We start from the raw sequence: 23,620 nt of genomic DNA on the forward strand, positions 1-23,620 counted from the left end.
TTTGCAAACCTGCAAAAAACAACATTACAACACACATAATGTGCAAAGTATGAGACACTGGGCCAACAGTCGCCGGTTTTGAAAAAAGACACAAAGTACTGGAGTAACTCAGCGGGTCAGGTAGCATCTCTGTAGAATATGGATAAGTGACATTTCGGGTTGGAATTCTTCTTCAGACTGACCGTAATAGGGGATGAATGCTGGAAGCGAGGTGGGGGAGGAACAATGCTAGACAAGAGATGGGCAGATTCGGGTGCGGGGGTTTTGACTGGAAAATGGTCAGATAAAGGCCCGAGGAAAAGACAAAAGGTAGTGTGAATATAGGTGGAAGGGGGCAGGAAAAAGGGGTAAGGGAGAAATGTGTGTGCATCCGGGGGGGGGGGGGGGGGGGGGGGGGGGGGGGGGGGGGGCAGGGAAGAGAGGGGGCAAGTAAAATGAGAAGGGTGACTACCTAGAATCAGAAAATTCAATGTTCATATCATTTGGTTGTAATCTGTCCAAGGTGGTAGCAATATGATGTGCTGTTCCAATTTTTCTTGTGATTTTGCCTCTGTGATTTTCACCATGGTGGAACTCTTCTGCATGAGAACCAGTGTTTGTTGTACCAAGGTCATTTTTGGGCAGATTTGCCTTTGAATGATGTGGAACATGGCCCATATATTTGGACAAGAATCTGGGTGCCCAAGGCAGAAATGTTGATTATGTTCACAAAAACATGAGAAAGAAGACAAAACAAACTTACCAAAAGGAAAATCAAGCCATTCTGACGGTACCTTTAATGGCAGGGTGTGCAGGAGGACGAGGGCTGATCTTATAGAGGTGTATAAGATCATGAGGGGGATAGATAAGGTAGTTGCACAGAGATTCTTACCCAGAAGAGGGCAACCAAGAACCAGAGGACATTGGTTTAAGGTAAGAGGGGAGAGATTTAATATGAACCTGAGGGATAACCTTTTCACACGGCCAGTGATGGGTATATGCAATGAGCTGCCAGAGGGGGTTGTTGAGTCAGGTACTATAGTAACAGTTCAACGACATTTGGACAGGTACATGGATAGGAAAGTTTTAGAGCTATATATGGGCCAAACGCAGGCAAGTGGGACTAGCGTAGATGTGACATCGTAGTCAGAATGGACAATTTGGGCCAAAAGGCCTGTTTCCATGCTGTGGAAACTTTATGACTCCATGGCTGATACACAGGTGAATGCCAGGTAGAGATGCAATCTTTAAATAATGTAGGCGAATGCCTAAATGCTGCTGTAGAGGTCTGCTCCTATAGTCCATGTCCAAGGTCCACACCATTTATCTGTTGTGTAAACATTATAGGAAAGATGCTGATATTGGTAAAACAGGTGCATGATTGACCATTGATTTAGTGATATATGGTTATTGATGTCATTTCAAATAATTATTTGTTATCTTTATTACAGTCAAAGGGGGCAAAGGATAAAGATACTGCAGAAAGCTTGCACTTGTGTAGTCTACAATATCTAGAGAGATACCTGTACCTCATTCTTTTTGACACTTATCTACACTTGGAGAAACCAGGAAAGTGGGAAAGAACATTCAAAGATTGGATGACAGAGGTATGAGATCACAAGTCTGCATTATTTCAGAGGATATTAAAGCGATTATTTGGTGTATTTTTTTTCTGTTACATTGTATGAAATCCTATGATAAAGATTTCAAAATGACAATGTTTTTCCAAATGGCATTTGTGGTATTTGATATTCCATTGTTGGGCTGAAAGGCCATTTTCAACATTGTATCTCTAAACTTTAAACTAAACTAACAAGGAGTTTAGGGCACCTTTTTTTCACTCAGAGGGTATTATGAATCTGGATTGAGATGCAGAGGAAGCTATTGGAGCGTATACATTTACGACTTTTAAAAGACAGCTGTTTCTGTGCTGAATAACTCTAAGATTTTATGATTTAATCTGAACCAGAGGGACAGTTTTTGTGTGGGTATAGATAGCAAGCATGCCAGAGAAAGTAATTGAAATGGGTACAATAGCAACATGGAGGTTGTTTAGTTTAGAGGTGCAGCATGAAAGCAAGCACTTCGGGCCACCAAGTCCATGCCAACCCTCCATCACCCTTTCACACTAGTACAGAGTCATGTCACCTTTGCATCAACTCCCTAAATACGGGTATTTACAGAGCCAATTAATGTGCAATTCCTCATGTTTGTGCTGTTAAAAACATATTTGGACAAGTACATAGATAAGCTAGGACATTAGTGCTTGGACCTCAGGAGGATGAGGAATGTTCTTATAGAGGTGTATTAGATTGTGAGGGGAATAGATAGGGTAGATGTACAGTCTTTTACCCAGAGTAGGAGAATCAAGAACCCGAGGATATAGGGTTAAGATGAGAGGGGTAAGATTTAATAGGAACCTAAGTGGCAACTTTTTCCACACAGAGATGTTACGTATATGGAATGAGCTGCCAGAGAGAATAGTTGAGGCAAAGACATTTGGGCAGGTACATGGTTTAGAGGGATATGGGCCAAACACAGGCAGGTGGGATTAGTGTAGGTGTGGCACCCTGGTTGACATGGGCAAGTTGGGCCAAAAGGCCTGCTTCCATGCTGAATAACTCTGACTCTCTGACTCTGAAAGCCCTGTCCCATGTTATGAGTTCATTCCAAGAGCTCTCCCGAGTTTAAAATCGAACTCAAGGTAAGCACGGAGAATGAGCGTAGCAGGTACTTCGGAGCTTGGGAACGTCTCTTAGCGGCTCGTAATGCTAACGGCAGGTACTCGGGAAGACTTGCTAACGTCTGGTAAGCACGAGTAGACTCGCAAAGATTTTTCAACATGTTGATAAATGTCCACGAGAGCCCCGCGTACCGACGAGTGGCCATTACCGTAAAACTCCGAGTTATAATCAGGGCAAACTCGGGAGAACTCTTGGAATGAACTCGTACCTTGGGACAGGGCTTTAATTGAATGTAAATTTTCAGATTCAGCATGCTACTTGACATTCAAACTCATCAAATTATCAATCTGAATCTATGTATTTCTTGTCTAATAATACAAGCAATATTCCACTGTACCAACATTCTAACATTATATGCTCTGCATATCAAAGTGGAAGGGGATAGCTGAACCCTAGAAAACTGGATAAAACGATTGTGCACAAAAGCCCACAAGTATAATGATTCAATTGGTGTAAGTCACAGAGCAGCAAAACAAAATGCAGTGTGTAGTGGTCAGGAAATATGAAACTTGAAAAGACACAAAATGCTGGAATAACTCAGTGCGTCAGATAGCACTTTGGAGAACACTGAGACAATGTTTCTGGTCGGGATCCTTCTTTTGACACAGTCTGAAGAAGGGTTATTACACAAGAGAACGTCTACTCCTTTTCTCTACAGATGTGCCTGACCCACTGAGTTACCCCAGCAATATGTGTCCTTTTTGGTAAACCAGCATCTACAATTTCTTGTATCTAAATATTTAACCTTATTGTGTTGGAGAACTCTAGCTGAAACTGAGGTTCCCTTCAACCTTGCTAAATGAGCGGTAAACCCTTATGCCTCATTCCTGTTCTATTATATCTATATTCTCTAGGTTTTAGAAGAATGAAAATGAATTTCATTGAAGCATGCAAAATTCATGGGCTTGACCAGGCAGATGCAAGGATAATGTTCATCTGCCTGGGGAGTCTAGAACTAGGGGTCGCATGAAGGAAGGGATTAATCATTCAGGTGAGAAGGGATTTCTTCACCCAGCGGCTAGTGATTCTGTGAAATTCTCTAGCTAAAGGAGCTGTGGAGGCTGGGGATATATGGGAAAGCATTTTTGAATAATAGGGGAATAGGAAATTCTAGGATTTGAATTCAGGAAAATAGTGCTGAGGTCAAAGATCAGCTTATTGAATGATATACTAGATATAAGGTGCTGTGTGCTCTTTTCCTGCTTCTAATTCTTATGTACTTATGTTCTAACTCCCAAATCTTAACCACAAACCTCTCTAACCACAGACCATAAGTGAAACTCCTACATTAGCCACTAATATTAACCACTGACTGGACCACTAACAATAAATGAAAACACTAACACCAACTTGACATCCTAATTGAAACTTTTACCTTGATTCTCCATCTAATCCCACCATTTAAATGTTAATCCCAAATCACTAATTTAAAATAATATGATGATATGTAAATAATCTCTTCAATAACTACTTGTAATAGAGTCGGATACCTGGGGATGTGACGAGAGCAGATAATTAGGATTAGCTTTGCCAATATACAAGTCTGCATAATTACCCAAATATTTCCCCTTGCAGTGTAATTTTCCAGTTTTTCTTTTTTATCCTTCTAAAACTGGTTTAATTATTGACACGCTATCGAATGAAATGTGTTTGTTAAACTGGCGATTAGCAAAGCTATTGAATCTGTGAATTACAAAAAAATGTTGGAAGCTAGACAAAACGTGCAATTTAGGGTTGTGAGAAGTGGTAGGTTTGGCTAAAGGTGATACGATGTGAATGCATGAAATAGGGTGCATGATCAAGTCATTGCTTGCCATGTTGGAGGAAGATGAAAATTCCATAGGTTAAAGGATTATAATTGAGTTTGTGCTCCATAAAGAGCACACACAAAGTGCTAAGTAGCTCAGTAGCAACTCAGACAGCATCTCTGGAATACGAGGTTGGGTAATGTTTTGTGTTAGGACCCTTCTTCAGACTGATTGTGCTGGGGTGGGTGAGAAACCTGGCAATGAAGAGGGGGTTGGCCAAGCCTGGTGAGTTATAAATGAAAGATTCAATGCTCATCCAGTTAGGTTGTAAAGTACCCAAGAAGAAAATTAGGTGCTATTCCTCTAGTTTGCATGTGAGCTCACTCTGGCAATGGCAGAGGCCCAGAACAGAAAGATCAGCATGGGAACGGGAATTAAAATGTTGATAAAATGTAGGATTTCCAAAGTCTACAGAGTGATTTAGGCCATTTGGAAAAATGGGCTGAAAGATGGCAGATGGAGTTTAATGCTGATAAATGTGAGGTGCTACACCTTGGCAGGACAAATCAAAATAGGACGTACATGGTAAATGGTAGGGAATTGAAGAATACAGTTGAACAGAGGGATCTGGGTATAACCGTGCATAGTTCCTTGAAGGTGGAATCTCATATAGATAGGGTGGTAAAGAAAGCTTTTGGTATGCTAGCCTTTATAAATCAGAGCATTGAGTATAGAAGCTGGGATGTAATGTTAAAATTGTACAAATCTGGAGTATGGTGTACAATTTTGGTCGCCCAATTATAGGAAAGGATGTCAACAAAATAGAGAGAGTACAGAGGAGATTTACTAGAATGTTGCCTGGGTTTCAACAACTAAGTTACAGAGATAGGTTGAATAAGTTAGGTCTTTATTCTCTGGAGCGCAGAAGGTTAAGGGGGGACTTGATAGAGGTCTTTAAAATGATGAGAGGGATAGACAGAGTTGATGTGGACAAGCTTTTTCCCTTTGAGAATAGGGAAGATTCAAACAAGAGGACATGACTTCAGAATTAAGGGACAGAGGTTTAAGGGTAATATGAGGGGGATCTTCTTTACTCAGAGAGTGGTAGCGGTGTGGAATGAGCTCCCAGTGGAAGTGGTGGAGGCAGGTTCATTGGTATCATTTAAAAATAAATTGGATAGGCATATGGATGAGAAGGGAATGGAGGGTTATGGTATGAGTGCAGGCAGGTGGGACTAAGGTGAAAAAAAAATTGTTCGGCACGGACTTGTAGGGCCGAGATGGCCTGTTTCCGTGCTGTAATTGTTAAATATGGTTAAAATGATTAGCAACCAGAAGATCCAGTAGGAGTTGGCGGACCGAGGGCAAGTGTTTAGAGAAACAGTCGCTGAGTTTATGTTTGATCTCTCCGACGTACTGTATGGGAGGCCACATCGGGATGCAGTAGATTAGATTAGAGGAGGTGCATTTTGAACCTCTGTCCCTCCTGGAAGGACAGCAGTCGGAACAGCACCATATATTCTGCTTCAGGAGCTTACAACCTAACACTATGAACTTCAATTTATCCAATTTTAGGGAAATTACTTCAAACTGTAACTCTGATTTCCCCCATTTCCTCGCCCCCTCTTTTCATAGAAACATAGAAACAGAGAAAATTGGTGCAGGAGGCGGCCATTCAGCCCTTCGAGCCAGCACCGCCATTCATTGTGATCATAGTTGATCGTCCTCTATCAATAACCCGTGCCTGCCTTCTCCCCATATCCCTTGACTCCACTAGCCCCTAGAACTCTATCTAATTCCCTCTTAAATCTATCCAGTGACTTGGCCTCCACCGCCCTCTGTGGCAGGGAATTCCATAAATTCACATCTCTCTGGGTGAAAAAGTTTTTTCTCACCTTAGTCTTAAATGACCTCCCTTTTATTCTAAGACTGTGGCCCCTGGTTCTGGACTCACCCAACATTGGGAACATTTTTCCTGCATTTAGCTTGTCCAGTCCTTTTATTATTTTATTTGTTTCCATAAGATCCCCCCTCATTCTTCTAAACTCCAGTGAATACAAGCATAGTCTTTTCAATCTTTCCTCATATGACAGTCCCGCCATAGCTGGGATCAATCGCGTGAACCTACGCTGCACTGCCTCAATCACAAGGATATCATTCCTCAAATTAGGAGACCAAAACTGTACACAATACTCCTGATGTGGTCTCACCAGAGCCCTATACAACTGCAGAAGAACCTCTTTACTGCTATACTGAAATCCTCTTGTTATGAAGGCCAACATTCCATTAGCTTTCTTCACTGCATGCTGTACCTGTAAGCCAACTTTCAGTTACCGGTGTACAAGGACGCCCAGGTCTCGCTGTACCTCCCCCTTACCTAACCTAACCCCATTGAGATAATAATATGCCCCTTTGTTTTTGCCGCCAAAGTGGATAACCTCACATTTATCTCTATTATACTGAATCTGCCACACATCTGCCCACTCACTCAACCTGTCCAGGTCACCCTGCAACCTGCTAACATCCTCTTCACAGTTCACACCGCCACCCAGCTTTGTGTCATCCGCAAACTTGCTAGCGTTGCTCCTAATCCCCTCTTCCAAATCATTAATATATATGGTAAACAGTTGCGGCCCCAACACCGAGCCTTACGGCACTCCACTCACCACTGCCTGCCATTCTGAAAAGGACCCGTTCACTCCTACTCTTTGCTTCCGGTTTGCCAACCAATTTTCTATCCATGTCAACACCCTACCCCCAATACCATGTGCTCTAATTTTAGTCACCAGTCTCCCGTGCGGGACCTTATCAAAGGCTTTCTGAAAGTCTAGATACACTACATCCACTAGCTCCCCTTCATCCATTTTAATAATAATAATGGATGGGATTTATATAGCGCCTTTCTAGATACTCAAGGCGCTTTACATCGCATTATTCATTCACTCCTCAGTCACACTCGGTGGTGGTGAGCTACTTCTGTAGCCACAGCTGCCCTGGGGCAGACTGACGGAAGCGTGGCTGCTAATCTGCGCCTATGGCCCCTCCGACCACCACCAATCACTCACACACATTCGCACACATTCACACGCAGGCAAAGGTGGGTGAAGTGTCTTGCCCAAGGACACAACGACAGTATGCACTCCAAGCGGGAATCGAACCGGCTACCTTCCGGTCGCCAGCCGAACACTTAGCCCATTGCGCCATCTGTCGCGATCCTTATCCTTATCCTTATCCTTTTACTTGTCACATCCTCAAAAAATTCCAGAAGCTTAGTCAAGCATGATTTCCCTTTCATAAATCCATGTTGACTTGGGCTAATTATTTTACTGCTAACCAAATGCCCCATTATTATCTCTTTAATAATTGCCTCCAGCATCTTTTCCACCACCGAAGTCAGGCTAACTGGACTGTAATTCCCTGTTTTCTCTCACTCCTTTCTTGAAAATTGGGATAACATTAGCTATCCTCCAATCCACAGGAACTGATCCTGAATCTATTGAACATTGGAAAATGATCACCAATGCGTCCACTATTTCTAGAGCCACCTCCCTGAGAACCCTGGGATGTAGTCCCATTAGCCTACCCAATACTATTTCTCGCCTAATGAAAATTTATTTCAGTTCCCCTACCTCCTTAGATCCTCTGTCCTCCAGAACATGTGGGAGATTGTTTGTGTATTCCTTAGTTAAATCAGATCTGAAGTACCTATTCAACTCTTCTGCCATTTCCTTGTTGCCCATAACAATTTCACCTGTGTCTGCTTTCAAGGGACCCACATTTGACTTTGCTACTCTTGTTCCCTTAACATATCTAAAGAAGCTTTTACTGTCCTTCTTTATATTCCTGGCCAGCTTCCCTTCGTACTTCATCTTTTCAGCCCGTATTGCCCGTTTTGTTTCCTTCTGTTGTCCTATGAAAATTTCCCAATTCTCTGGCTTCCGGCTACTCTTTGCTGTGTTATACATCTTTTCTTTTAGTTTTATTGTATCCCTAACTTCTCTTGTCAGCCACAGTTGCCTCCTACTCCCCTTAGAATCTTTCTTCCTTTTTGGAATGAAATGATCCTGCGCCTTCCCGATTATGCCCAGAAATTCCTGCCATTGCTGTTCCACCGTCGTTCCTGCTAGAATCCCTTTCCAGTCTACCTTGTCCAGCTCCCCTCTCATGCCTTCATAGTCCCCTTTGTTCAACTGTTGTCCCAGTGCTCCACCTGCATGCACACCCATATTTCAACAGCCTCCCCCTCCCCTCCCCTCCCCTCCGCTGTCAGTCAAAATCTTCACATTTGCCGTTGATGGAGAAGGAACACCAGGTAGATCAGGCCCCTGCAATGTGTTGTAAGAGCTTCATGACCATGAATGACCAAATGTCACCACCCAATCTGAGAATAAAGGAGAGGCCATTTAAGACTGAGGTGAGAAAAAACGTTTTCACCCAGAGTTATGAATTTGTGGAATTCCCTGCCACAGAGGGCAGTGGAGGCCAAATCACTGAATGGATTTAAGAGAGAGATAGATATAGCTCTAGGGGCTAGTGGAATCAAGAAATATGGGGAGCAGGTGGGCATGGGTAATTGATTGGGGACGATCAGCCATGATCACAATGAATGGCGGTGCTGGCTCGAAGGGCCGAATGGCCTACTCCTGCACCTATTTTCTATGTTTCTATGTTTCTATGAGAGTGCAGAGGAGATTTACTAGAATGTTGCCTGGATTTCAGCAACTAAGTTACAGAGAAAGGTTGAATAATTAGGTCTTTATTCTCTGGAGTGCAGAAGGTTAAGGGGGGACTTGATAGAGGTACTTCTCTCCTTAAAAATGCTCTTTGAGACCTACCGCTTTGACTGTTAATAGTGACCAGGTCTAATCGTACTCTACCACATTTTGAATATTAATGCCCCCTATGATGCTCTTTGAGACATTTCAACGTGTAAGTAACACTATAAATTGAAGGCAAACTTCCAGCTCTCTGATGGGAAAACAAGCTTTTCCCATTGAGAGTAGGGAAGATTCAAACAAAAGGACATGACTTCAGAATTAAGGGACAGAAGTTTAGGGGTAACATGAGGGGGAACTTCTTTACTCAGAGAGTGGTAGCTGTGTGGAATGAGCTTCCAGTGGAAGTGGTGGAGGCAGGTTCGATTTATCATTTAAAAATAAATTGGATAGGTATATGGATGGGAAAGGAATGGAGGGTTATGGTCTGAGTGCAGATAGATGGGACTAGGGGAAAATAATTGTTCGGCACGGACTTGTAGGGCCGAGATGGCCTGTTTCCGTGCTGTAATTGTTATATGGTTATATGGTTATAATGAATGTTTCCACCCAACAACATATCAATATTGTCTGAACCAGAGTCTCAACCTGAAACGTCACCCATTCCTTCTGTCCAGAGATGCTGCCTGTCCCGTTGAATTACTCCAGCCATTGTGTCTATCTTCGGTTTAAACTAGCATATATATATATATATATATATAGAGAGAGAGAGAGATAATTTTTTAGTCATAGTCATATAGTGTGAAAACTGGACTTTTTGCCCAACTTGCCCACGCTGACCAACATGCCCAATCTACACTACACCTGCCTGCATTTGGCCCATATCCCTCTAAACCTGTTCTATCCATGTACCTGTCCAATTGCTTCTTAAACATTGTGATAATCCCTGCCTCAACTACTTCCTCCAGCAGCTCGTTCCATACACCCACCACCGTTTGTGTGAAAAAGTCACCCCTCAAACTCCTACAAAATCTTTTCCCATGGTTTTTAGTTTAGTTTAGTTTATTATTATCACATGTACCAAGGTACAAGGAAAAGTTTTTTATTACGTAATATCCTGTCAATGAAAAGACCATGAAAGGTGATACCATTAATCTGTCCGCTGTGTCGAGATAAAGGATAAAGGCTATCATGTTTAGAGATATGGTTTTTTTTGCCTTCCTTCACAGCGAGGAGAAGATGCGCTGTGAAGGATGTTTGTGTAAATTGTGTTGTGTCGTGGGTCTTTTTCGTTTTGTATGTATGACTGCAGAAACAACATTTTGTTTGGATCTCAACGGGGTCCAAACGACAAATAAATTGTATTGTATTGTATTGTATTGTATTGTATTGTATTGTATTGTATTGTATAAGATAAAGTCTGTTAAAGATAGTCCAAAGGTCTCCAATGTGGTAGATGAGAGGTCAGAGCCGTACTCTAGCTGGTGAGAGTACAGTTCAGTTGCCTGGAAACTGCTTGGAAGAAACTACCTCTGAATCTGGATGTATGCGTTTTCAAACTTTGGCATAACTTTGCAATTTCTTGCTGTCTTGGATGAAGCTGTTCCCTAACCATTCTGTGATGCATCCCGATAAAATTCTTTCCATTGCGCTTCTGTAGAGATTCGTGAGGATTTTTTGGGAAATGCCAAACTCATTCAGCCTTTTAAAGTAGTTAGAGGTGTTGGCGTGCTTTGTTGGTCATTGCTTCGATGTAGCTGTTCCAGAACTAATTGCTGACGATACTTCTTCCTCAGAACTTGAAACTTACGACCACCTCTACTTCGGCACCATCAAAGTATAACGGGATGTGTGTACTGCTTCACATTGTAAAATCAATCACAATCTCCCTTGTCTGCTGATATTGAGGGAGAATTTATTGGGAGAGTTTATTGTCTTGGCAACAGGTTACGAGATTCTCAATCTCCTTCCTGTACTCGGTCTCGTCATCACGGTGATGTCGTCTGCTAACTTATAAATTGAGTTGGATTGGTATTTGCTTGCACAGTCATGAGTGCATAAGGAGTAATGTAGGGGGCTGAAAACACACCCTTGTGTGGCACCAGGGTTGAGGATTATTGTAGAGGATGATTTGTCACCTATCCTCGCTGATTTTGGTCGGTTGGTCAGGAAGTCGAGGATCCACTTGCAGAGCAGAGTGCTGACTCCAATTTCCATGAATTTGGAGACGAGCTTGGTTGGGGTGATGGTATTGAAAGCAGAGCTGTAGTCTGTAGATTTCCAGTTATGTTTGAACTGTCTTTGCGAGCTACCAACCAATCTTCAGCTAGCTGGTATGGATTAGCATCGCAAAAGCAACTGTCTTCAGTCCCCACATCAAACCCTATATCCTGATCACCAATTCCATCAATTCCATGGATCGCCGGAGGTTGTGGGGAAACCTGACGATGGTGTATAAAATTACTAGAGGCATTGATAGGATAAACCTTTTTCCCAGGATGGAAAAATCAAATATAGAGGGCATACTTTTAAGGTGAGAGGGGCAGAATCTAAAGATATTCGGGCAAATCTTTTACACAGGGTGATGAGTGCCTGGACTGCATTGCTGCGGGTGGTGGTTGAGGCAGATACGATAGTGGCATTTAAAAGTTTCTGGATAGGTGTACGGATATGCAAGGAAAGAAGGGATATAGATTATGTTCAAGCAGATAAGAGTTGGTCTTGACATCATGTTCACACAGACATTGTGGACCAAAGGGCCTCTGTCCTTGTGCTTTACTGTTCTATGTTCCTTGATTTTGGTCGGAGGCTGAACAAGACTATTCACCACAATAGCATTCTGACTGACTCCACGACAAACACTGTCAATTTTCACCTTGATGATTTAATCAGTCTCAGCAACGACATCACAACATCTGCTACTGAAATCTTCATCACGCCATATTAATTTTATTCGGTCATATAATTGCCTTCCTTGCTGTTTTCAAAGTTGAGCTCATTCAGCAATTTGTGTACAGGTTCTGTATAAGCTCTTTAGTTCTATTTTGTTGTCGTTGCTCCATTTTGTTACGTCTTGCCTTAAAGGATGCCAGAGAAATATATGAGGAAAGGATGATATTCTTTAATACAAGGTCTTAGTTTAACAATCCTTACACTGGTATCTTAATAGTGGATTAAGTGGTTAGCTGTCTGAATGGTGTTTGTAACAACCTGCTCAATTTAGATGCTCGTATAAAACAAGAAATATTGATTTTACTTCGGAGTCTCGTGAGTGACTACGTGAAGAACCCGCTCAGTGCGCAGGCGCGGCATTACGCCAGCAGTGCAACAGCGGCGGCAGCTGGAGTTAGGCTCTCCAGCTGTACTTTAAACCACTGACCGTTAGGTAAGTATACTGAGAGTGGAAGAAATCTAACGGAGAAGGAGAGTCGAGTTTGTGTTCTATTACAGAATGAGTAGACTCAGGAAAAGACTCTCGAAGAGAACTGCCCCCGCTCAAACTCCACCAGAGGAGCGTTCAATCTCAGGGGGGCAGCAACCGGCGGCAGGACCGCCCGCTATCCCCGACACCGAGCCAAGCCCAGTCCCATTAATGCCTGAACAGCGGACAGGGAAAAAATCCACCAGGAAATCTAACCGGCCGGTAATTTCCGATTCGTTGGAGGGGGACATGTCTCCACCTAAACGGAGGAGAGACAACCGCCTGAGCTGCATACAACAGCTCTTGGAGCAGATGCTACAACGGGATACGTAGAAAGAGTGTTCTCGCGGAGGAAGGTCAGGCACCTCCTCCACAGTGTCTTGTGCACTGCCCTCTGCTCCCTCATTACTGGAGGCTAGCATTGGTGACCAGGGCTGGGCTGGTCTGGAACAGGGGCTGGCGGACGAGTTCGGGAGTATGCAAGGTGTGCAGGAGCAGGAAGAGCTGCTGGGTGTGGTGGACCGCTATGTAGCAACCCCACGTGCTGGAAGACCGCTGGAACCAAAATTGGCGGCCAGCATCAATCATCTTTCAAATAAGCCCTTGCAGGAGAAGGTGCTTTCTGAGGCGCTAGAACTCTACACAGCACCAGAGAACTGTGAGGCCCTCAGAGTGAAGAGTGTGAACAGCCAAATCTGGGGGCACGTGGGGTCACACATCCGTAACCATGAACTAAACCTACAGCAGATCCTAAGGCTCCTGACGTCGGCCATCACAGCCTTTGTTCGTTCTGTGGAAAGCGCGGAGATGGATACCTGCAGGCAGGATGTGCTGGCATTGATGTGCAACACACAGTTTGAGATCAATAATCTCCGGCGGGAAATCATAAGACCTGCCCTCAATCCCAAATTTGCTGGGTTGTGCAGAGCCCCAGCTGCAGAGACGGACGCTCTATTATTTGGGAAAGACAAGAAACTGAGGGACATGGAGGAAGTAGCGAAAAATTTCGGCCTCATGAGGACAGGCCCCGGGACGAGCAAACCAAGACCTACAGTACCCAGCGGCAGCACCCCACGGCATCCACCAGTCGACGTCCTCAATATGGGACTGGTGAAAGCTCGGGGACCGCATTTTATCCCCAAAGATCTTTTTTAGATCAGGGCCCAGAGCGGACCCCATGGAAAATGCGCCACCCCCCAACATCGCCAGCACGTCAGACAAACAAAGTCTTCAAGCACATGAGGAAACAGAAGAAATGCCAATAACCATGGAGGTAGGTGGGTCTGGTTCCTGCCAGCATATAGAGAATAAGGGTGCTTTACTAACAGGGGGGAGATTACACTTGTTTAAAGAATCACGAGTGACAAGTATATACTCAACAGCATTAGTGGATATAAAATACAGTTCATGTCAGAAAAAACGCCGCCAGTTCAACATTGGCCCCAAAGGGTATTTTCTCCCTCCGTCAAAGAGAAACGTGAGGGACAAGCTGAACTGGTGAGACTTATCACAAAGGGGGTCATAGAAAAGACCAAACATTTGGAATTTGTATTAAATATATTCACTAAAACCAAAAAAGATGGTGGATGTCGCATCATCATTGACTTAACATCACTAAATAAGTTTGTTAAGTATATACATTTCAAAATGGAGACTTTTTTTACTGCCAAACAACTGATTTCCAAAGGATACTTCATGGCAAGCATTGATCTTAAAGATGCTTACTATCTAATACCTATACACAAGGATCATTGCAGATACCTAAAATGTATCTGGTTGGGGCAGCTGTGGCAGTACAAAGCATTGCCCAATGAGCTAACTTCAGCCCCAAGATTATTCACCAAAATATTGAAACCAGCCATGGCAATACTAAGAAAACTAAAACATATTGTCATGGCATATCTGGATGATATTCTGACAATAGGGAAAACGATGGAATTGGCTGTGGCAGCAGTATCAGCTACAAAACAGCTCCTCGAAACTCTGGGGTTCGTCCTACATCCAGATAAATCTAAGTTGAAGCCATCCACTATCATGGACTACTTGGGCTTCACAATTAACTCAGTCCATATGACTGTTACCTTGCCAAAGGCAAAAATGGTTGCATTAGCACTATCATGCAACAATTTAATGGTGAACGAACGACCAACTATTCGACAAGTAGCAAGAGTGATTGGGAAAATGGTAGCAGCATTTCCGGCTACACAATTCGGACCTTTGCACTATCAAAATTTACAAAGAGCAAAGGTACAGGCACTAAAACGACATACAGGTCAATATGATCGTGTCATGGAATTACCCAATGAAGCAATATCAGAGCTACAGTGGTGGGCAAAAAAATGTTTGGCATAGTTTCAGTCCTATTATCATCACTAACCCTACTTTAGTTCTTCAAACAGATGCCAGTGCTCAAGGCTGGGGAGCAACTAACTCCATATCTAGCACAGGTGGTAGATGGACTAACCTAGAGTCATCATTACTACTTACACTGGGCATTAACTACCTAGAGATGTTGGGTGCCTTTTATGGTTTAAAAGCATATGTATCTAATATGCAGCACTTGCATGTTCGGTTACAAATTGATAATACTACGGTGGTGGCTTATATTAACCATATGGGCGGCATAAAATCATTATCATGCGACAAATTGGTCAACATGATTTGGCAATGGTGTGTCGAAAGACATATTTGGCTATCAGCTACTTATCTACCAGGTAAGCTAAACACAGTGGCAGACACCAGGTCACGCAAATTCAATGATAACATCGAATGGATGTTAAACCCTAAAGTATTTGCTAAAGTTATTAAGCAATATGGAACACCAGATATCGATTTATTTGCATCAAGACTAAATCACCAGTTACCTATGTATGTCGCTTGGGAACCAGACCCAGAGGCAGCAGCGGTAGATGCCTTCACGCTGGATTGGGGAAATTTCTTCTTCTATGCTTTCCCTCCCTTCTGCCTCATCAGTCGGGTACTTCGCAAAATACAGATGGACTCTGCTTCTGGAATTTTGATGGTGCCCGACTGGCCTACGCAGCCATGGTTCCCAGTTCTGCATGACATGGTGGTTGAGTCACCAATGGTCTTTCCCAGTGATCCAGGATTATTAACTCACCCAGTATCAGGCATAAGCCACCCATGCCATGAGAAAATTAAAATTCCTGGGTTGCAGGTTTTGAACAGACCTTACCTGGAACTGGGATTGTCCGAACGAACCATCACCACCATGTCGGCATCCCTACGAACATCCACCAAGAGGCAGTACTTAACCAGCATAAAAAAATGGGAGAAGTACTGCCTGGAAACAGGGACAACGTATGCAACAGCCACAGCCACCGACGTACTGGAGTTCCTGGCCCATCTACACCATGATGAAGGGATCAGCTACAGTGCCATCAATACAGCACGGAGTGCTCTTTCTGCTTATCTCAAACCAGCAGGACAACAGGCGATGGGATCCCATCCACTGGTGGTAAAACTGATGAAGGGCATTTACAATATCAAGCCCCCTAAACCCAGGTATACCCATATTATGGATATCAGTGTGGGCCTGACATACCTCAGGGAATGGCCACCAGCCAGATCCCTCGGCCTCGAGCAAGCTACATTAAAGACGCTCATGTTGATGGCACTCGTATCCGCTCAGAGGGTCCAGTCACTACACAAGTTGAGGCTGGACAACATGGTGACCACCCCAGATCAGATCACATTCATCATACAGGGTCTGGTGAAACAAAGCAGGCCAGGAACAGCTAATCCAGTAGTGGTATTCCGGGCCTACCCACCAGAGCCACGGTTGTGTGTCGTGACCCATCTACAACATTACATAGACACAACCCACAATATCAGAGGGAGTGAAAAAGCCTTATGGGTCAGCCACAAGAAACCTCATGGCCGGGTAACGAGCCAAACCATTTCAAGATGGCTCAAACAGGTACTGAAGGCTGCCGGAATAGATACTAATACATTTAAATCTCATTCCACTAGGGCAGCATCTACATCAACGGCCGAGAGAATGGACGTACCGGTTGACCATATTCTGAATACAGCAGGATGGTCGAGGGAAACGACATTCAGAACTTTTTATAATAAGCCGTTGATGAAACCTGATTTATTTGCAGAAAAAAAATTACAAGCTGCAAATATTTAATTTAAGCCCGGGGGAGCAAATTATTTTTTGTTATTGGTAATAAATACCTTTTTGTTTCTTGAAAAACAGATTCATTGGTTGATTACGATAACTTCAAGAACTTCGGCAGTGAGTGAAATAAAACTGTTGCACGGTTTGAAATCACAGAGCTTTGAAGTCCTCACGTAGTCACTCACGTGACTCCGAAGTAAAATAGTAAGATTAAACGAGAACTTACCAGTTTGAAGTTTGATCTGTATTTTATGAGGATTTACGATGAGGGATTACGTGCCCTCTGCTCCCACCCCCATTACATGGATCAAACTAATAATTGATGTCTCCTTTTCTTTACTATGTTTACTTCAAATAACTGTGTCTATCTGTGATTCCACACCGCTGCTTGGAAGTATGCCGCGCCTGCGTGCTGAACGGGTTCTTCACGTAATCCCTCATCGTAACTCCTCATAAAATACAGATCAAACTTCAAACTGGTAAGTTCTCGTTTAATCTTACTATTCTTGAGTGCAGAGGGATGCCCTGAGGTTAAGAGCGAGGCAATACATGTTGCAACTTTTTAGTTTCTTTCATTGCTGTTTTTGGGTCCCTGCTGTGTGCATGATGGTTGCCACATTTCCCCACCAAACAGCAGTAAGTACACTTCAAAAGTACTTCAGATTTGTTTTCTGTGTCAGATGTGGAGTTGAAGTGGAATGACTATGTAGAATTTTCAATAGACTACACATTGCTATCATCACATGTTATTTGAAGTCTGATGAATGAATTCTGATCAAATTTCTTGGTCTGACTGAGAGCCCCATTGTGAGGGTTGATGCGTGTTTGATTGGTTACTGCTGGAGTCTGTTAGTTTAAATGTTTGAATGTGCTCAGTGCAGTCCCTTCAGTTTTTGAACCTTGGTGCTCTAAAACTAAAATGATTCAGATGAAGCCAGTTCATATATTTTCTCCTTTCAACTTCAAACATTCTTCAAAGTTAAGAGTATATCTTGAAAAAAACAGATGTGTCTACAGAATCAAACAGTTCATGGTTACTCTGTGATGTGCGAAAATAGCACCCAAAGGTAGAAAAATAAGACCATGAACCATGGAAGTGAGGCTTGAATTTATGGTGGATGTTCCAATAAATTATTTTGTGGATTTGGAGCATTTCTGGTTTTGATCTGTAATATAAACTTCCAGGAATAAGAATAAGATGGGATTGTTATTCTGTGTCCTTCATTTGAAGTGTAGTTACTGTTTTAGAATAGAAAACTGAATTAAAAAATGTAATTAGAATACACAGCTGCAACTTACACACTGCAAGGTTTTCACAAACATCAAATAAATAAATGAGCAGAAATACATCTGCTTTGGCGGTTTTGGTGGTGGACGAAGAGAAAACTCCCCAGTTTACATTTGGGATTTTGTTTTGTCTGCTCGAGTGGGCAGAATGTGCCATGGTTGGTGCTTCATCCAGAAGAAATATCTCTTGTAGCACAGCACTGCACTAGTGCCAGCTGGATTGTGTGCTCAAGTCTCTGGAGTAGGATTTAAACTCCTGTCCGACCCAAGGGTTTCTGAATCAAAAGTGAGAGCCTTCCATCAACTTAAAGCTAACATTAAGAAGTGGCCTGTAGGGGCTATAAAATGGAAGCCTGGTCTATAACATCGAAAGGCTCTCAATAAATAAACCAAGCTCCTTATGCCTGACACTTTGAGTGATAATATTCTTGGTCATCACCAATATTGAATGTACTGCATCTTTAAGAAACCAGGAATTTCTTGGCAGTAGACAAATCTGTTCAACACTGCTCATTTATGATCAGGCCTGATTTCAGACAGTCTGCTTTCAGGAAAATTTACCCTGGCAACCAGTGAAAGAGAGGCTGGGTGGGTTTTCACAGCTAAAGTAAAGAAACATATTTTCCCGTCTAATTTTTCCTGGGTTTAGACACCATTTCAGTCATAGTTTATTTGAACTGTATATCACTTTCATCCATGACAAAGTACACTTATGTACCAAGCAGCAGTTCTCACACAAACAGCAGGCGCATGGAGCTTAGTTCATACATTCAGGGCCTCTCGGTGTTATATATCACTCTCATTTTACAACCTGTGAAGGCAAGCTAGAACCATCCTTGAGGCTGAAAGAGTCCATGACCTACTCACATAAAATATGTTTCATATTTCTTGCTTTTAACAATGAGTATTTCCCCAGATTTTTAGTGGAGCAGATTATGACTTAGAAAACTTGTCATATTTGGCACTTATCAGGGTGGTCAGCTGCTATTTGTCTAATGTCATGGATGTTTGCAGACGAAAGCTCTCAAAATGTCATTGCAGATTGAATTATGTTATTTTTTAATGTTGAAAAGTGTTGTGCAAATTTCATTCTGTCTGGAAAAAGGTTCAGATGCTTCGTGTTTATTTGGAATTTGCACACCATCTGCGTGGCATGAGAAAGCGTACTGTATCCAAGATACAGGAAGCTTTGTTGCTAAACTGATTTATGTTTAAAACTTAAGCAGTTCTGCGTTGTGTATGAAAAGCAAATGCAACATTACTTTGCCTGTTATTCTAGGCAATCCAAAGGGAAACTGGCACCTGGTTACCTCTTTAATGATCCCCCGTGAAAGATAAAAGCTTGCAATGGCATCACTTTCTCTGACCCCCATGCCTACAGCTATTTATTTTTGTTTTTGTGAAGGGGTGCCTTTGGCAAGGCCAACATTTATTGTCTATCCTTAATTGCTCTCAAGCAGGTGGGGATTGAGTGGTCATCTGTTATAGATGAAGATTCCGCTGTCTGCTTGATGTACTAATGAATATTAAATTCTATTTCCTCAATCAAGAAAGGGATTAACTGTCAGCTCTGATAAAGCAATCTAGACCCAGCATTATAGTGCCATTGAGCAAAACACAAAGTGCAGAGGAATAGTGGATCAGGCAGCATCCACGGTGGGAATAGACAGGCAATGTTGTGAGATAGGGCACTTCTGAAGAATTCCAGCATCTGCAATTCCTAGTACCTGTCCATTATAGTGTCATTGAGGCGTTCCAGGATTTAGACATCGGAGTGATAGCTTGGCAATATATTTACAAGTCAGGTTACTGATTGTGGACTATCAGCCATGATCACATTCGTGCTGGCTCGAAAGGCTGAATGGCCTACCTCTGCACCTATTGTCTATTGTCTATTGATGGAGTGCGACACAAAAGGATTCTGCTTGTGCTGGTGTTCACTTGCACTCACTGCCCTTGTCTTTCTTGATGATGGAGGTGGTGGATTTGGGAGATGGTGTCAGGTGCATGCTTTTTGGAGATGGTATATGATAAAACAGCTGGTGGTGGAGGTAATACATGTTCAGTTCAGATATCAGATGAGTTCTTCAGTGGGAGTCTCTTGAAATCTTTCGGGTCCTGCTTTATTTCAGGGTCCACCTGTCTGGTTGAGATTTTACTCCCATGCACTTACTGCCTCTTTCAGAGGACAGGTTTGATGGTTTGGTGAAGTCTCACCCTAGAGCTGAGGTAACATAATGATGGGCCAAAATTACCACAAAATGGGTGATGTGGTGAATCTGTGGAATTCTTTGCCACAGAAGTCTGGAGGCAAAGCCCACAATGAGGTTAGGAGGGAGAGATAGATCAACCTTTATTGAATGGCAGAGTAGACTTGAAGGGCTGAGTGGCCTAATTCTATTTCTATTACTTATGACCTTATGATAAATCTCCCTCCTAACTTTCTTTCCCTTATTTGTGTCTTACAGGTGGCAGCTCCTGCAGGTGTGTTTGAAATCCTGGACAACTTGGGATTCTCGGAGTTTGAGGACCCAGGATGTACCCCGATGTGCAGGATGCGTAACCGATGGCAACAGCAGCGAGGGTACAAGGTCCCCACCTTTGGTGATATGATTTAATAATTTGCAACAAAGCAAAGTAAAATTGCTCCCAAACTTGTCTCTCAATGTCAGAATATTTTTCAGCTGATTCATTTTGGACACTAAATTAATTTCTGACAGGGTTCTAGTTCAAATTCTGAGAGAGTGATTCATTGTTTACTTTAATAGAGTGAGCTAGATCCAACATTGTATTATTAGAGCTTCCTCTGCAACCTAAATCTAGATACATTCAATTTAGTTATGTGGCATATGGGCTTGTGAGTTACATCATATCTTATGTACAAATGTATTTTGCCCATAATACTGAAAATACCTGTCTCTTAAATACTCTCTCCTCCTACTGCTCTTGTTCAGGAAGGTGTCTTCACATCCCAAGCAGTTTTGGGTGCATTGGGGAAAACAAATTATTTTTCTGGATCTATTATTTGTAGCTGTAAATTGTGTTGAGCATTTTTTTCCTGTCAATTCATTGTTAGAGATTCTGATCTATAGTTTGTTTCTTTAGCAGTATTTTTATAGCTTCATGATAGATCCATTTAAAATTAAAACAAAGATAGACACAAAAAAAACTGGAGCAACTCAGCGGGACAGGCAGCATCTCTGGAGAGAAGGTATGGGTGACGTTTCAGGTCGAGACCCTTATTCCAGCTTTTTGTGTCTATCTTCAGTTTAAATCGGCATCTGCATTTCCTTCCTATACAAAATTAAACCAATTTCAGTTGCTGGATCTGTAACATACTGGCATGACGGTGAAATCAGTTAAAGCTTACATCTTAAGGTCAGGGATTTATTTACCATTCCTTTGTCCTGATTATTTTTTCTGATTATTTCTGTTTTAAACTCAGGCATGGTTCAATGAGGTTGGGTAGATATGTGTGCATGCTGGGTGCATTTATTGTCCATGCTTGTAGAAAATAGGCGGCTGGAATATGTTTGGATTTAGGCACAGATATATTGCTAGACTACTGATTTTAACTTATGCTTATCTTATATCTGATGTCATACTGCCTGTGTTTCATGGTATAGTTTGACATCCATGTTGTACCATGCTTTTACATCTGCAAAAATTAAAATGAGATTGATATGAAGTGATGTATAAATGATCAACAGGTTTAGAATTCTATCAGCAAATTAAAAAATCGTAATATCTCTGCAAAATCATGGGGCCATTCCCAAAGAATGTGTATGCTGTATTATGGTATTTATATAATTAAAAGTCTCATCTTGACCGCTTCCTGTCTGCGCTGTGTATTGATTTTAGAAAAACGCTACCCTGTATCGCTGTGATTTTTGGCCATCTTACTCACAGTCCTCCTGCGCTGAGCCAGGCCCGATGATTTTTCCCATCGATGAAAAGCTAAAAAGTTATGAGTGTTTAAAAAACCTTGAGATTAGCTGATTGGTCCTCTCGCCTGTCAATCACCACAATGAACGTAACAATGAAGGGGGTGGGTCAGGACTATAAAACCCCGGATGCCTGAACGTGAGTCAGTCACTCTGCAAGATCGTGAGGGAGAAGCCACAACTGTCATTCTAAGCTGTGAATCAGCTGAACTGTGACTGCAATGCACCTGCAATAAATGATTTGTTAGTTCTTAATGACAATGCCATGAATTGTTTGGCCTACTGCCCTGTCTGTGCTTGAAACTGCAATGCTTTATTGGGTCCGACTGTATTTGGAAGAAATAAATGCTTTATTAGGTCTGACTGTGTTTGGAAGGAATAAATGCTTTTAACCCACTAGGGGCACCGCATGATGGCAGCCTCTGCCTACAGTCTGTTTTTCAATCTTTTAAAAACATTTTAGTCTGTTTTGGAGTTTTCCTTTAGCATTTTTATGTGGGGGAGGTGGGTAGGGTAAGGGGGAAACTTTCCCAGTCACTTCCTGGCGAGGATGCGACTATTCTCCGAGTCGCATCCACACCAGCAGCAGCACAGCATTGATTTGCCATTGCGGAGTGGGCGATGCCTTAGCGGGGATCGCCGTTTGAAGCTCCGGAGTGTTGGGCCTGCTGCTTCAACATCGTGGAGCTGTGGTTTGCGGAACTCAGCCGCGGGCGTCGCTGACATCAACATTGGGAGGCCCCGACCACGGGTGAACAACAAAGAGGAGGATGACTGAATTTTGGTGCCTTCCCTCACAGTGGGAAACTTTGATTCCGCGGTGTGGGGATGTTTATGTTAAAGTCTATCGTGTGCTGTGTTCTTTTTATTCGTATTGCTGTCAGTTGACCACAAATTTCACTGTACCAATTGGTACATGTGACAATAAATGTCTCTTGAAACTTGAATCATTATTAGGTCCGACTGTGTTTGGAAGGAATAAATGCTTTATTAGGTCCGACAGTGTTTGGAACGAATAAATGATTTATTAGGTCCGACTGTGTTTAGTCCAAAAGACCCGCTCATTTCGTGACTTCTGCTTAGTGGACAGGTGGTGCTGATTGCGTGATTTCCGGTGAGTGAAGAGGTCACACTGATTGCGGAAGTGCCCCACAGTGGAGAGGACGTGCTCAGCCGTGTGAGTAGATTCAAGATTCAAGTTTACTGTCATATATATGGTGTGTGAGTCAGTGTGTGTGTGTGTGTTTATGAGAGTGTGAGTGTATGTGTGTGTGTGTGTGAGTGTGTGTGTGTGTGTGTGAGTGAGTGTGTGTGTGTGAGTGTGTGTGTGAGTTTGTGTGTGTGTGTGTGTGTGTGTGTGTGTGTGTGAGTGAGTGTGAGTGAGTGAGTGAGTGTGTGTGTGAGTGTGTATGTGTGTGCGTGTATGTGTGTGTGTGTGTGTGTGTGTGTGAGGTGGAGAGTGTGTATGTGTGTGTGTGAGTGTGTGTGTGTGTGTGTGAGTCTGTGTGTGTGTGTATTTTGGAATTGGAGGAGAGGTGGAATATTGCTTTGGGGGACCAGCCCTCCTGTGTGAAGCTGGGACCCAACAGCGGTTCTTCATTATGTTGGCTGCATTTCCAAGGCAGCATGAAGCGT

General features: G+C 42.8%; 1 protein-coding gene across 1 annotated transcript in view; it reads left to right on the forward strand.

Annotated features, from left to right (window-relative positions):
* Positions 1-23,341, forward strand: part of LOC129694122 (paladin-like) — a 137,764-nt gene extending 114,423 nt beyond the window's left edge. Inside the window, exons 20-21 of the mRNA XM_055630848.1 lie at positions 1,431-1,586; positions 20,510-23,341. Coding sequence (XP_055486823.1) covers positions 1,431-1,586; positions 20,510-20,659 — 306 coding nt within the window. The 3' untranslated portion in view covers positions 20,660-23,341. The remainder of the gene's footprint in view (positions 1-1,430; positions 1,587-20,509) is intronic.
* Positions 23,342-23,620: the final 279 nt, after the last annotated feature.

This window comes from Leucoraja erinacea, chromosome 3 (genome assembly GCF_028641065.1).
Source record: "Leucoraja erinacea ecotype New England chromosome 3, Leri_hhj_1, whole genome shotgun sequence".
NCBI classification, from domain to species: Eukaryota; Metazoa; Chordata; class Chondrichthyes; order Rajiformes; family Rajidae; genus Leucoraja; species Leucoraja erinaceus.